We start from the raw sequence: 17024 nt of genomic DNA, 5'->3' as shown, positions 1-17024 counted from the left end.
TTTAATACCAATCGAAGCTACGGGTCTCGAAATGGAATTTAGTCGGTTCTCAGCTCTGGAATGTGAAAATTGGTCTAAGAGAGTTGTCGGAATCATATTTGGGGTTGATATGTGGATTTGAGGTCTTGAGTTGGAAAGTTTGATTTTGAAATGAGTCAAGTTTGACTTTGGTCAACGATTCAGGTTCGGAGACTTGAATTAAATTTTTGATAATTCCGTTTGTTTCAATGGGTGATTTTAGGCTGAAGAAAGGTTTCTTTATTTTTTTCAAAAATTTCCAAAGTATTTTGGTCTTTTTGAAGTTCAAGTAAGTTTAATTGTGACTTATCAAGTTTTGGATCAAGGAGACCTCGAATTCGAATTCTGATTTTTTCATTGGGTCCAAAATGTCAAATTTGGTCTAGTTGAGTATTGACTTAGAGCTCCGAGACCTTAATTTTCATTTGGGGAAAAATAGGCTAAAGGTTGAATTTTAGGCCAAAAAGGGATCCGTGAGAGTAATTTCATCATAATGGCATTTTTTTAGAAATCCAACAATTTCATTGAGTTTGGAATGTCAAATTTAGTGGGGTTGCATATTCGATTTATTTTTATCGGACTACAAACGAATTCTGAGGGTTAAATCAAAGACCTGAACGTTGCCCTCTTTCAGTTTCTGGTTTTCTAGTGCTGGGTCGACTTTAGTGAACAATGCCGGCTTTTAGCGAACATTGTTCGTGAAAGCGAACGTCCAAAAAAATGAACATTGTCCACGAAAGCGAACAGCCACTTTAGCGACACCTAAGGGTCTATAGACGGGATTTTGAGTCTTTTCCTCCATTTTTAACTTGTGGGAGTTTGGAGAAGGAGATTGGATTGAGGATTTTTGTGGAAAAACATTGGGTAAGTGATTTTCTACCTAAATTCCTTCATTTCCATTTAATATCTTGAGATTTTTAACTTCCAATTTCTCGATTTTTAACCCCAAATTCCTTGATTTTTTATAAAATCAAAATGGTGATTTTGAACTCCATTCTTACTCAAATGTTATGGGTTTTTCCACCACGGACTCCTCTTGATGTGTAAAACATGTTTGTAAAATAAAATTTCAGATTTGCCCTCTCAATTTTTAGCAGTTTTTAGACTATTTTGACCTCGAAATTAAAACCTTGCAATATGGTATCATTCAACTCTTTTTGATGATTTTTTGTCATTCTTGATAGTGGGTAATCGTTTTAGAGTAGGTATTTGTGATTTGAACTTTGGTTAGAGCGTTCGTGCGAATTATCGGCCTTCGAGGTAGGTTTGTTATCCTTATTTGAGACTAGTATTGGGGATTAGTCATTCTTATGCTATTGACTTTGGGATGGGGTTGTGGTATAAATTAGGACTGTTAATTTACTTTGAGATTCCTTTGTGGGGGCTTATTTATATGGCGATGTCCATATGGGGGCTTATTTATGTCGTGTAGCCCGTGTGGGGGCCGTATTTGCTATCTTATCTACTTTGAAAATCTGTGATTCATGATTTTCTTGTGAGAGAGGTGTAAGGAGACTATTTGACTTGTAATGCCAGCCTGAGGGGTTGAATTGGGGATTTTTAAGCATACCTAAGTACTAAAATATTTTTGAAAATAGGTGAATACTTAATTTGAGGTATTTCCTTCTCATTACTGTCTATTGAGAGTGAATATCATGTTTAGGTTAATTTTGAGAACTTTGAATCTTGTATTACATGATGAGTTGAATATTACCTCCATGACTTATATGTTGTGAATAGATTCATCCTAATTCATTACATCATTGATCAATGGGAAGTTCAAAACTGTGAAAATTCTTTTTGAGAAAAAAAATGTGACACCTTTTTGTACCCTTGACCATAAGTTAGGTCGTAAGCGGACGAGACACTAGTATCATGGGTCCCTGGCCACAAGTTGGGTGGTGAGGTAGTCGATACATTGTGATTGTGATGAGGTATATGGGTAGCGAGACCCCATGGGTCCTGCTTGGTAGCACAACTTAGCAGGTGTATACGACAGGCTGTGCAGCAGTCTTGATTCCACCAAACCACTACATCATGGCATCATCTCATTGCATTGCATCGCATTGTATCCTGAATCATTTGTCTTATTTGATATTATGTGATATTGAATTGTCCTTATGTGTTTACTTTACTCGCGTCGTTCTATATAAATGAAAACATCGATGCTGGAGTGGGACTTTTCTGCGTGCAAGTGGTGAAGTATTAGTTTATTGCGTAGGTTTGATTAATTCCCTATACTCAGTCGGTCCAACCTACTGAGTACATGTAGATTGTACTCACCCCTACTTTTGTGTCCCTTTTTTATGCAAATTCTAGCCAGGGTATCCAGTGCAATAGTTGATTTCTAGCGGACTTCATATTTCCAGATTAGTTGTGAGATCCCAGAATTCGAATTGCCACTAATTCTATTTTTCATTTTGTAGTCTTTATTTATATTCATAGGCTTATGTTGTACTCCAGATTCAGACCTTATATTAGATGCTCTTATACTTATGATACCTGGTTATTGGATATTTCATGTGTCCAGCTTTTATTTATTTTGTGGCATGACTTTTCCTTTGAGAGTCTTGTATAAGTTTTACTTTTATGCTTACACATTAAGTTGGGTGTTGGGATATATGTCATCATGATCTTGATTTTTGGGTCGTGACATCGTGAGTGCTCAGTGTAATTTTTTTTTTATATAGTGATATCAGTTGCTCCTCTTAGCCCGTCATTTTTTTCTTATTTATGAAGGGTTCCCACATAAAAAATTTTGTGTTATTGTTTTTATATTTTATTTCCATTATTTTGACCATATATATTTTTGTGTTAGTCCACATTTTTCTCAATAAACTTGTACCAAAGAAATATTTTATCTGAGTATGCTCTGTGGTTGCATCATAGTATGAACTTCCACATCATAAAAGATTTACTTTGGTTTGCAATAGCTATATATTTTTGGGTAAAACGATGGAAGCCAACACATATAGAATAGTTACTTTGAATGATGTTAATTATGTCATTTGGAAGGAAAAAATGGAAGATTTATTTTATGTCAAGAATTTTTATCAACCAGTCTTTACCACTTTAAATCCTGATAATAAAATAGATGAAGAGTAGAATCTATTGCACAGAGCCATTTGTAGATTTATTAGGCAATGAGTTGACGATAGTGTGTTGAATTATATTTTGGGGATATTTTTGGTGAGACACGTGCTCGCACCCTATGAGAACATCTTGAAAGTTTGTATGCTCGTAAGACTGTGAACAACAAAACGTTATTAATAAAAAAAAATGATAAGTTTAAAGTATCATGATGGTTCTCCGATGACAGATCATCTGAATAATTTTCAAGAAATCTTGAATCAGTTATTTGCTATGGGCATTAAATTTGATGAAGAAATTCAAGGGTTTGCTTCTACTTGATTCTCTACCAGACTTTTGGGAATATTTTAAACTTCATTATCAAATTCTGCTCCGGATGGTGTGATCTTTATTGATTTCGCTAAGAGTAGTATCTTGAACAAAGAGATGAGAAGAAAATCTCAAGGTTCTTCTTCATCAGATGTCCTAGTAACTGGCACTAGGGGAGAAACAAAAATTATAGTTCTCAAAATAGAGAATATAACACTAGCAAATCCAGAGACAGAATTAAGGATATTGAATGCTATCATTATGGCATGAAAGGGAACACAAAGAAGTTTTGTCAGAAATTGAAGAGGAAGAATAAAGGTAGAGAGGAAAATAAAGAAGATGACAATGAAAATTGCCTAGACACCGTCACCATAGAAGATGTTTTTATTTTCCTTGATGCAGATATGATAACTATTTCTTATGATGAGTCAACATGGATTGTGGAAACTGGTGTCGCCTCTCATGTGACATCAAGGAATGATCTTTTCCTTTCCTATACTCCTGCTGATTTTGAAACTTCGAGTATGAGTAATGAGTCTGTATCTAGAGTGGTTGGTATTGGTACAATTTGCTTGGAAACTAGTGTTGGAACTAAATTAGTTTTGAATAATGTGAAACATACAGCTAATGTTCGTTTACACTTGATTTCTGTTAGTGTTCTGGATGACGAAGGTTATGTTAGTACCAATGGTGGTGAAAAATGGAAACACATTAAGGTTCTTTAGTGTTGGCTCGTGATAAGAAACGTCATGGTCTATATTAGACTACAACTTCTACTTGTGCTAATATGGTGACTGCAGATGAAAGTGGTAACTCTTCCATGTTATGGAACAAGAGGCATAGCCAAATCAGTGAGAAAATACTTAATGTTCTAGCCAAGAAGAAATTATTGTCAGATTTCCTAAGTGCTAAATTAGAAAAGTGTGAGCACTACTTTGATGGAAAACAAAATACAGTTTTCTTTTAATCTAACCCTCTTTCAAGAAAGACAGGGTTTCTTGAGTTGGTAAACTCTGATTTATGCGATCCAACAAAGACAAGGACATTAGGTGGTGCACTCTACTTTGTCACCTTTATTGATAACTGTTCGACAAAACTTTGGGTATATAATTTGAAGACTAAAGACCAAGTTTTAGGTGTCTTTAAGCAATTTTAGGCTTCTATTGAAAGAGAAATTAGAAATAAACTGACATGTATTCGTACTAATAATGGTGGTGAATATTGTGGACCATTTGATGAATAGTGCAAACATCACAGTATTAGACACAAGAAGACTCCTCCTAGAACTCCTCTGCTTAATAGATTGGCAGAGAGTATGAACAGTACCTTGATGGAAAGAGTCAGATGTTTGCTTTTTGAAGCAAAGTTGCCGAACTCATTTTTGGGTAAGGCCTTATTGACCGTTGCACATGTAATTAATCTATCTTCTGTTGTTTCTTTTCAAAGTGATGTTTGAAATAGAGTTTGGTATGAAAAGGATGTTTTCTATAACCAGTTGAGAGTATTTGGTTACAAAGCTTTTGCATATGTGCCAAAAGATAAGAGATCGAAGTTAGATACCAAGACAATGCAGTACATCTTTATTAGATATGGCCTTGATGAATTTGGTTACAGGCTATATGATACAATTGAGAAAAAGCTTGTGAGAAGCCGCGATATTGTCTTCATGGAGAATCGAATCATTGAAGATATTGACAAAGCGGATAAGCTAGAATCTTTAAATTTAGATGGCGTAGTTCATATTGATCAAGTTCCTCATACAAGTGTGCATAATGTTAGTGAGATTGATGATATAGTGACTTCCAAAATCATGTCCCAGATCAACATGTTGATGTTGATGATAACAACAATGTTATTATTAATGATGCTCCTGCTCATGAAGTTGTGGACAAAACAAATACTCTTCACAAGACAGTGTATTCCTTTCTCTTGTTATTCACCTAATGAATATGTTCTACTCACTGACGGGGGTGAACTTGAATGTTATGAGAAGGTCATGGAAGATGAATACAAGGATAAATTGATTGAAACCATGCAAGATGAGATGAATTCTCTACATGGGAACTACACTTATGAGTTGGTGAAATAACCCAAGGACATGAGAAATTTGAAGAACAAGTGGGTGTTCAAAGTTAAAGTTGAAGAACACAACTTGAAGCCCAAGTGCAAAGCTAGATTGGTTGTTAAGGAATTTGGTCAAGGAAGGGTATAGACGTTGAAAAAATATTTTCTCCTATCGTGAAAGTGTCTTCCATTTGTACAGTTCTTGGTTTGGCTACTAGTCTTAGTTTAGAGATTGAATAGATGGATATGAAGATGACTTTTTTCATGGAGGCCTAGAAAAAGAGATTTATATGGAACAACCTAAGGACTTCAAAGTAAGAAGTAAAGAAAATTTTGTGTGCAAACTCAAATAGTTTTTATAGCCTAAAGCAAGATCCTAGACAGTGTTACTAGAAGTTGAATTTGTTATGGAGGAGCAAAGCTACAAGAAGACTTCTTCAGATCATTGTGTAGTACAAAAATTTCTTGACAATGATTTTACCATCCTCTTGCTATATATGAATGATATGTTGATTGTGGGATAGAATACTTTCAAGATTGACGAGCTGAAGAAGGAGTTGTGTAAGTCTTTTGCTATGAAAGACTTGGGTCATGCTAAACAAATTTTGGGCATGAGAATTACTCGTCTCAAAGATGAAAGAAAGATTTGTCACAAAAGAAGTACATTGAACATGTACTGGAGTACTTCAATATGAAGAATGCTAAGACTGTTAGCATACCTCTTGTTTCTCATATGAAGTTGAGCAAGAAGATGTATCCTACAACTAGGGAGGAAAAAGAGGCATGGCCAAGGTTCCATAGTCCTCCTTCGTCGGAAGTTTAATGTATGTAGTGGTATGCACTAGATCTGATATTGCTCACGAAGTTAGTGTTGTCAGCAGGTTTCTTGATAATCCAAAAAGAGCATCGAAAGACTGTGAAGTGGATACTCAGGTATCTGAGAGAAAGCTCAGATGAATGCTTGTGTTTTGGAAGATCAAATCCAATATTGAAGGGCTATATAAATGATGATATGACAGGTGACCTTGATAACAGAAAATTCACTACTGGATATTTGTGTATTTTTTTAGGGGGAGTTATATCAAGGTAGTGAAAGTTGCAGAAGTGTGTTGCACTGCCTACAACTGAAGCTGAGTATATTGTGGAGACTTAAGCTGCAAGGAGATGATATGGCTCAAGCAATTTTTTCAACAACTTGGCTTGCATCAGAAGGAGTATATCGTACAATAGTCAAAGTGTAATAGACTTGAGAAAGATAGGGACAAAAATTTCTCTATAAATGGAGCATCTTGCTCATTTGCAAGAACACACTAAGATAGAGAATAAAATATAGAAGAGCAAAGTGAGGTATACCATAAACTATACAAAAAAGTAGTATGTGAAGAAAATATAATGTGAGTGATAATTTAGCAAGGTGAAAAATCAAATGAGTGTTATTTCTTTTGAGTGTGTAGTAGTCATTTTGAGTATTGTGCTTGTGACTACACAATGTTAAAATTCCTTACTATAGTTATATCAGTTGCTCCACTTGACTCGTGGTTTTTCCCTTATTTATTAAGAGTTTCCACGTAAAATTCTTGGTATCATTGTTTTTCCATTTGATTTTCGTTATTTTGACCATATATTTTTGTGTTAGTCCGCATTTTTCTCAACACACCAAATATTGGAGAGCATAGATATCAGTTGAGACTAAGTTAAAATGACATTTTTTATGTATTGCCTTTTCAACCATTTGATGCCAATTCACAACTCTGCTTATGTACAATGTATCTGTTATGATCTGAATCCGGTGTGATGAAACTTATTCATTCTCATCGAACAAGTCAGCCTAAAACCCAACTTTTATAGAAAATAATGCGGAAATAATTTAAATAGATAGATAAATATATAATAGCAGAAGTCTTAGTCAACTATAATACCCCAAAAGACTAGTTTTCACATGCACAAACCTCTAATTTAAACGAAATGAACGTTATACCCCATTTTAACTCTAGGTCAAATGGTATAAAACATATTGGTGATTTTTAATTAATTAACTTAAAGAGTCGCTACCTAATTATTTTAAAAGTAAATTAGGATACCTAAATAATTAACTAATTTAATGCTAAAGTTAACTCCAAATAATAATCTACTTGACTTATATGAATTTAGGTAAGGGTTCTAGTTATCCTAAAGAAAAGGGGTTAGACATCCTTTAAGATCCATTGAAAAATAATTAACCAATCAAACTTAGGTTAATTAATTAAGCATTGAAAAATCATCGAAAACCGAAAGCGAATGTGTTTTTGTCGAAGACTTGTATTATAAAATTGCATACAATTGAATAAAATAAAATAAAATTTAAATTTAAAGACTTGGACTCTCAAAAGGATATTTTGAAATTAAAATGGGCAAAGCCTGAGAAGATCATTTTAAGGCATGCTAAACTTTGAATTCTTCATAAAAAATAGCATTTTAAATCAAATGTGTTATAAATTAAATGACTTGGGAATTAATAAAGGAAAGTGATTAAGAGAATATAGAGGGAGTACAAATGAGTTTATCTTCGTGTGTGTCAAATTATGCTCTTTCAAGTGCCCATATATATAGGCATAAAAGGTGATTAAATACCATGTGGGTAAGTTGCCCACTTATAAGTGGGGCCCACTTAGGAAAACATCTAATACCTAACATTTTTCACTTTGAAAACATCCAATATCTAACACTCCCCCTTGGATGTCAAGAATATTCTAGTTAAAGAATAAATATACATAGTTATTCTGAATATCTATAGATGTTGTGCCTCATTAAAATCTTCCTAAGAAAAATCCAGTGGAAAAAAGCCTAATGAAAGAAAAAGAGTACACATATCTGGTTATGCCTCATTAAAAACCTTACCAAGAAAATTCAGTGGGACAAAATCTTGGTTAAGGAAAAAAGAGTGCAGTGCGTATTTTACTCCCCCTAATGAAAGCTTCATTTGATATTTTGGAGACGATGCATTCCAACCTTATATCTTAATTTCTCAAAAGTTGATATTGATAATGTCTTTGTGAATAAATCTGCAAGATTATCACTTGAACGAATTTGTTGTACATCAATATTACTATTCTTCTGTAGATCATGTGTGAAGAATAATTTTGGTGAAATATGTTTCGTTCTGTTTTTTTTATGAAGTCACCCTTCAATTGAGCTATGCACGCGGCATTGTCTTCGAATATAATTGTGGGTACTTTAACATCATTTTCTAGACCACATCTTTCTTTGATGAATTGTATCATCGATCTCAACCACACACATTCTCTACTTGCTTCATGAATTGCTATAATTTCAGCATGATTTTGAAGAAGTAGCAACAATGGACTGCTTTGTAGATCGCCATGATATAGCAGTTCTTCCGTGTGTAAACAGATAGCCTGTCTTAGATCGATCTTTATGTGGGTCTGATAAATAACCTGCATCTGCATAACCACTAAGGTATGAACAACCTTTGTTAGTATAAAATAAACTCATATCAATAGTACCCTTGATGTATCGCAAAATATGTTTGATACCGTTCCAATGCCTTCGCGTTAGGGATGAACTATACATTGCCAACAAATTAACAGAGAATGTTATATCAGGCCTGGTTGCGTTAGCAAGGTACATAAGTGCACCAATAGCACTGAGATATGGTACTTCAGGACCAAAAATTTCTTCACCCTTTTCTGGAGGTCGAAATTGATCTTTTTCCACTTCAAGTGATCGAACAACCATTGGAGTACTTAATGAATGTGTTTGTCCATTTAAAATCTTTTTAATATTTTCTCAGTGTAGGCAGATTGGTGGACAAAAACTCCTTCTGCTAAATATTCAATTTGCAGACCTAGACAAAGTTTTGTCTTTCCAAGGTCTTTCATCTCAAATTCTTTCTTTAGATACTCAATCGCCTTTTGAACCTCTTCAAGGGTTCCAATGAGATTTATGTCATCAACATAAACGGCGAGTATAAAAAAAAAGAAGTTTAAATACAAGTCAAAAAAGTTTTAAATTTTTTTTACGTGTATTAACTTAATTTAAATATAAAATAAAGAAAATAAGAAAAAAATAAAAAAAAAATATTTACACACATTGTGGCACATGTTACAATGCAACTAACTTTACTTGAAAGTTTCACATCAATCCAAAAAGTGCATGAAATTATGGGGAAAAAATGAGTTGATTGGGGTAAAAAAATACACACTCCCTCAACTCTTGAGCGTGTTTATCACTCATCTTTGAATTTTTCAGAATGGCTTGGAAGTATAAAAGATCAATGAATAACATACTATGAACTAAGAAATCTTCAATCAAATCTCCACTGTACATGAAAATAGAAGTCTTTCATCCAAAAAGAACTAATGTAATCATAATTACATGGTATATGATTTCAAAATTGAAAGAACAAGAGAGGAAATATGAACTCAGCTTACACATGATATTTTCCCTTTTCTTATACAGATAAATACATACATTCAACAGCAATGAAATATTTCTCACTTCAACTTTAGCAACTCAAGGATGATAAGATTCGAGAACGAAAAATGGATGTCATCTAGGTCCAGAAAGTTCCATTGGTTCAACTAGTGAAGAGTCTTCAACGTAGTTGGAATATCTTTGTGGTGTATGTTCAAAAGCTCGGTTTCTTGGAGTCTCAAGCTTTTGTGATGCTTCCCATTTTTCAGCCAATCCATCACCCTCTAACATCCTTAATGCCTCAGACATTTTTGGGCGATGAGAAGGGTTGAAATGAGTACATAGAAGGGCAACTTTAACCATCTCTTCTAGCTCAATCCGGTCAAAGTTATTTTTCAAATCTATATCTACCATAAGGTTCAATTTCTCCTCTAGATGTAGCTTTCTCACCTGCATATCATTAGCAGTAATTAAACGAGAGAGTTTGTTGAAGTATGCTATTGGAAAAGAGTCTTGTAAACTAGATGTTAGCTAGATATATTTGAGGTTTCAAAACAGCTAGTACAACAGTCTAACTAATCTTTCCAGGCAGATCCAAAATTCAAACTTGAGAGGTTCAACCTTTAATGTTCTAAGCACAATGCTCATTGTACTTTTGAAATTATGGTTCAGAATTTAATATTGGCTTACTTTTAGTGGTTTTTTCACATATGTATATATCTATGTTCCATGTAGAAAATAATAGGTTCAATTGAACCCATTGTTCGATAGCTCCATCTGCCTGTGTATATCTTATACCTCTCACAACCCACAGTACATGTTTGAATAATTACTCAGTACATCCAGAGAAAGAGAAAGAGGAGATACGCACCCAATCAAGCATAACAACACCTTTCTTGTTGGCCCCTCGACCGAAGTCCATAACTTTCTGGCCTGTAATCAGCTCGAGTAGCAAGATTCCAAAACCAAAAACGTCAGTTTTTTCAGATGATTGGCCAGTAGACAAATATTCTGGAGCAATGTGGCCAATGGTGCCCCTAACAGCAGTTGTCACATGAGAATCTCGGTGATCCAAGAGCTTTGCCAACCCAAAATCACCAACTACTGCCTCAAATTCCTCATCCAACAGAATGTTTGCTGCTTTGACATCACGATGGATAATTTTGGGATCGCACTGCTCATGCAAGTAAACTAGTCCTCGCGCAGTACCTTGAGCTATCTTTTTCCGCCTTGACCAGTCTAAAACTGGTTTACCATTTATGCTATCTGCATATTTAGAAACCACAATGCATTTTCAATCAAGCCAATATATGTATCAGTCTTCAACTGATACAAAATTCAGTGAGTTGGGAACTATTAATAAAAAGTATCTGATAAAGCTACAAAAAAGCAAATGTGTTTTTGCTTGGCTTTCAAACATGCAGAAACGTACAACAATAGTTTCAGCCTGCAGCAAACTGATGATGGCTTATCATATAACTACAGAAGTACAGGGTATGTGAAGGTGGTCTCTAGGATGGAACTGAGGTAAGGGTGGGTCGTAACATCTAAGCTTGTACTTAACCAGAATCTTATGGCCTCAATTCACCAATGTACAACTTCAAGAATTCAAATTCATTTAACTATCCATAGTCTAAAAATTGATATGATGTTCTCCATATCCTATCAATTATTTGTCCAATAAAATGAATGGAGGGAGGGAGTGGTAACAAACAAACACCTTTGAGAGAATATTTGACTTTTATAAATGGTAATGTTGGACTAATTAAGTTACATTAGTAGCTTATTAATGATTACTACGTAATAACAACACCACATGGAGGCAGGAGCTGACCTTTTAATCGTGATGCTACACTTCCATTTGGCATATAGGGGTAAACAAGAAGCCTTTCACTTTCAGTTGAACAAAACCCCAAAAGATGGAGAAGATTCCGATGGACAGCCAAACTAATCAGCTCTACTTCTGTCTGAAATTGATTTTCACCACCAACAGCATTGTAGTCGTTCAATCTTTTGACAGCCACAACAGTACCACTGTTTAAGCAGGCCTTATACACAATCCCAAATCCTCCCTTTCCCAAAATACGTTTTGAGCTGAAATGGTCAGTGGCAGTCCGCAGTTCCTTAAAGGTGTACCTTTTTAGGTGACCCAAGCATACCTCTGGATAACAAGGCTCTGTCATTTGAGAAGTCATTACTCAGATACAGCTATGAGGAATAGCTAGAGATAGATGGAGAAAATCTTGTGACAAGTGAGACGAGAAAATAATAGCGGTTTAAACAGTAACAAATGATGGCAAATGATTGGAAAGAGTAAAGGAAAGGTCCCAAAACTGATCCACATATATGAATTAGACAACCAAAGTACAAGATTATCAAGATAAACTTTCATTGCAATTAAAGTGGCAAGGTAATTCACCAGGCGTGGTGGCCCGAGAGAGTGAACATAACGCCATCTTCATTTTTACAGAAATATTTACTTCAACCTTCACAAGAAAATGCCAGTGTAATTATTCAGATTTGTGATTAATAAATCGTTCTGTCAATGTTTGGAACTAACAGTTAAAGGTAGTCCGTAGTGGATCAGGACTTCCCCCAATAACAACAAAATTCAAACAACTTTTCTGAGTCCTTAATAGGAAAATGATTATGCCAAAGGGCCAAAATTTTCTAATTGACAGGGCTCGAAGGTTCTTCGCATTCAATAGGCAAGGGCTTATTGAATATGGGCAAACACAAAATTGATCCCCAATACCTATTACTTGACCACTCATGTCCTCTCTAAAACTAAACAAATGAAATTAAAATCAACAATCACAAAAATCTATTTAGAGATAAAGATTCAAACCACAAGTAGGTGACTCTGTAACATCCTAACTTAAAAAATATTCACATGATACTTGACACCAATCACTCAGGAAATAATGAAAAGCTCACTTGGCTCAACTTATATATCCATGGAGAATAAAGATAAAATCATTGGCAGGAATAGAATCAGAAATGCAGAACTAATAAAAGCTGGAGTTATCATAGAGAAGAGGGGAAAAAGTAAATCAACTAACCATTGACATCAAAGAAGATCTGCTGATTATGTCTGTAGCGCCACCAAAGAAGCAAAGCCACGGCTACTAGGACCAAGAAAGCAGCACTAAAACTTGCAACAAATGCAATAATCACGCGGCGGCTCTTGCGTGCAGCACCTGATTGATCTGTGATATCAAAATTAATAGATGCAACAAATTTTCAACGACACAAATAGCAGAAAGTATGTATAATATGTTTTAACAGTTTCCAATTTTCAGTTGAAAGGGGAGGGACTTGAGCACGAAAATGTTATACGTACCTGCCAGACTATCAGGTGGGAAGGACAGTGGTTCTGGATAGACTGCTGAACAATTATTCTCAGAACCTTGACCACAAATTAAAGGATTCCCGAGCACTCTGAAATCCATGAAGAGGAAGTCAATCTCACTAGAGTGCAAGATACTAGTGAAATACTTTTCAAGTAACAGTTTACCCAAAAGCATTCGTCATTGTATCTAAACTAATGGATTTTTGTCAACTACGTATCGAGATCTACAGGTACAGCAATAGTTTAACTTCAATAATATTTAGAATAACTACTTGAAAATGAAATAACTGAGTATTACAGCAATAGAAAAAGGCGACTTACTTGAAAGCTCGCGCTGATATTTTAGGAAGGTTACCACTTAGATTATTATAAGAGACATCCCTGTAAGCAATGATCAGCTAAGTCAACACAAGGATGAGGAAGAAACAGAAGATTTTGAGTCAATAGGTCACATGATGTATTCAATCTTTGAGAGAGTGAAATATATGGTTGGAGTCAAATTTAGTCTGTCATAAGAGGTCTCTTGAAAGTGAATAATAATAAGTGAAAAATTCATGAACTCACAGATAATTCAAATTCTTCAGGTCTTCAAAGGAAGTGGGTATTTCGCCTTCAAATTTATTGTTGGAAAGATCAATCGTCTGAAGCTTTTGTAACTTCCCAATCACATCAGGGATATGACCAGAAATGGCATTGTTCTGCAACAATCTACATGAACAGGACAAGCACAGTTTGCGAGAAAATGTCTTAATAACACCAAGAAAATTGTATAAGAAGTAAACTTAGGTTATAATGGAACCAAGTAGCAGCAACCAAGAGATGTATACAGTCAAAACTTACACATATTGCAAGTTAGTAAGATTGCCAATTCCAGGCGATAAGGTGCCAGATAGACTTTGACTAGGTAGTGCTCTGATGCAGGAGAAAATATTCAACAATAAAATTACTGGATTAAAGCAGGCCTTTTCATGATCCAAAATAAGTTTCTAGTAAAGTACTCTTCAGCTAAACAACTTACAGAGCAGACACATAGCCATCCAAGGAACAAGTGACCAGTCTCCAACTGCAAGGGTCTACAGAATTCACATCCCAATTGTCCAGAACATTATAGGGGTCGTGTAAGGCCTTCTTAATTTCCGTCAAAGCAACAACTGCACATTATTATATGGAAAAACACACTCTATTAGATTACTTCCACTGTTTTTACTTTTCAGGTTGTCATTACATCAAAGATTCAATATAAGAAGAGGAAATCGTATAGAAAAAGATAGAACACATACGCATACACATTGCAAAGGACTAAATCATAGTTTGAGAGCCAGAATTTTCATAAAGGGGTTCAAAATAGAAAGAAATAAACACACAAAGAATTCAAGGGATTCAACATCTATTATATATAGATAAAAACAGTTAAATATTATATTAACCTTAGATATACAGTTAAATATTTCATCGAAGGGGATTCGGATGAAACCCCTTGCACCCATGTGGCTCTACCCCTGATGCAGAGGAATTAACTAGTTCTTCTACTCTTGGCATAATTTGATAAAAGGGAAATTTCAGGACAAGTGAGAAATTTCAAGAAAGAAGCTGACCTTCATAGTTTACACCAGCAGGAGAAAGTGTAGCAGAAGAACTCTCCATCAATGTACAAAACAGTAGCAGCCCCACATTCCAAAACAGATGCAACATTCTTTCCAGTACAGATTTCTACAATCTCACCTTCTCAACAAAGTAATTTTTTTAACAAAACCCCATCATTTACCAATAAAAAAGAATGCCCTTTTGTCCATTTTCAACCCCTCCACAAGAACCTGATAAACTTGCTCATTTCAAGATTGAAAATCTCAAAACACCCAGATGACAAAGCTTCACTCTTTACACAACTAGCTCTTTCAAGAACTGGAAAAATATCAAACACCCAGATGACAAAGTTTCAGTCTTTACACAACTAGCTATTTCAGGAACTGAAAAAAGCTCAAACACCGAGATGATAAAGTTTCAGTCTTTACACAACTAGCTATTTCAAGAACTGAAAAAAGCTCAAACACCTAGATGACAAAGTTTCAGTCTTTACACAACTAGCTTTTTCAAGAACTGGAAAAACCTCAAACACCCAGATTCCAAGTTTCTTTCTTTTACTCAATTATGCTAACGTTGGCAACATTCTGAGCTTATAAAAAGAAAAGATAGAATTTTTCTCGAGAAAGAAAAAAGCAACCCAATGACTAAAAAACCCTGGAATTCTGGAAACCGTGATATCTAGGAATATGTTAGTAACTGACCCCCAAAAATTCTTCTTGGTGAGTTTTAACTTAAAACTTAAAAGTGACTAAAAGTTCTTTTTTTCCTTTCCATCATATCCTTTTCAATATCATTATCACCATGTCCCTCCATTATTATGTCGAGTCACTCTTTTTATATTAACCAGAAAAATACAAACATACTCAGAATAGGCCAAACTTAAGGCCAGAAACTCTCAGACACAGATATGGACAGCTTTTAAAGTTAACAATAGTTAAAAAAAATATATGTACTTTTATCTCTCCAAATTAATTTCGACTATAACCGCCAAAAAAAATTTAAATTTTGGATGCATTTTGGTAGTTGAATTCTTGTTTATCTAGAACTATAATTCAGATAAAATAATTGATTAAAATTTTAAAGTATATTATAAGAAGCCTTTTGACATTGTTGGTAGTCTAAACTGTTGTTATTTGACTTTGTTTGTTACAAAGTATTCAATAAAATAGAAGGATCGAGCTATTTTTTTTGGCTTTTCCTCCGGTGTTCGGATTCCGTGGAGCTCCGACTAAATTCAAATTGAGCATTGCAGTCTGCAGGCCTATTTGGGGGTCGCGCTTACAACAAGATTTTTTCCATATCCAGGCTCGAACCCGAAACCTCTAGTTAAGAGTGAAGTAGATTCACCAATGCACCACAATCCATGTTGATGAAGGATCGAGCTATATGTATATATGTCATACTCTTTTTGTTTTAGTAATTTATATGGCAAAATTTGATTGAACTCGGAGTTGAAAAGGAAAACATAAATGGAACTTGAAAGCCAAATTGTCATTTCCATATGTGAGACTCAAGTACTTCCTTAGCTAGCTGATGTGTTTAATACGGCATTGGTATCATGGTAGATGTAGGGTATGAGAGGGTGATCTATTTATGAAAGTTATTAAATTTTGTTTTGTGTTAATAAAATCAAAATTTAGGATATTTCTCTTATAAATTACTCAATTAAATTTATTATAAAAATTTTCAACATGACAACATGTTTTTTTTTTCTATGGCATGTAAAATATGGACTTCAAAAAAAACAACCTACTCATCAAATAATTAACAACATAATTAATGATAAGTTTCAAAATTTAGGTACAATTTAACTAAGTATTAACAATGTATTATTTTTTTAGCCAAGTAAAAATAAAATAAAAAATTATACATTATGAATAAAAACTACACCTAAATACATTCCTAATAAAAGTATCAACTTCTTTTTATCAAATGATCAGTGATTCATTCTTACAACAATTTGACATTATAAATTGCCAAAAAAAAACATATGCAATACTGTCATTTGAAATTTTGAATTTGTTTTTTCTGTTTAACTTTTTATTTGTATTTTCCTTTTAATATGTAGGAAAATGGGTTGGTTATAGTTAGGGGGTGATAAACTGATATTTGGATGGGGTGATCAGTTATGATCTATTTTTGTTCAACTGCTGTTGGGCGTTTGGTCGTGTTTTATTTTAAAATTTTGAAGAAA

The 17024-nt window shown here is 34.4% G+C and overlaps 1 protein-coding gene across 1 annotated transcript; it reads right to left on the bottom strand.

Moving 5' to 3' along the window:
• Positions 1-9767: 9767 nt before the first annotated feature.
• On the bottom strand, positions 9768-15550 carry LOC129880354 (protein NSP-INTERACTING KINASE 3-like). The gene is made up of 10 exons (XM_055954345.1): positions 14842-15550; positions 14265-14397; positions 14087-14158; positions 13811-13954; positions 13568-13627; positions 13238-13335; positions 12957-13103; positions 11729-12070; positions 10766-11160; positions 9768-10344 (listed from the first exon to the last, which is right to left on the bottom strand). Exons 1-10 carry the CDS (start codon positions 14936-14938, stop codon positions 10030-10032), a joined length of 1803 nt encoding a protein of 600 aa, XP_055810320.1. The 5' UTR covers positions 14939-15550; the 3' UTR covers positions 9768-10029.
• Between the last annotated feature and the right edge of the window lie 1474 nt (positions 15551-17024).

Source organism: Solanum dulcamara, chromosome 2 (assembly GCF_947179165.1).
Source record: "Solanum dulcamara chromosome 2, daSolDulc1.2, whole genome shotgun sequence".
Taxonomy (NCBI): domain Eukaryota; kingdom Viridiplantae; phylum Streptophyta; class Magnoliopsida; order Solanales; family Solanaceae; genus Solanum; species Solanum dulcamara.
This window is presented reverse-complemented; position numbering and strand designations above follow the sequence as displayed.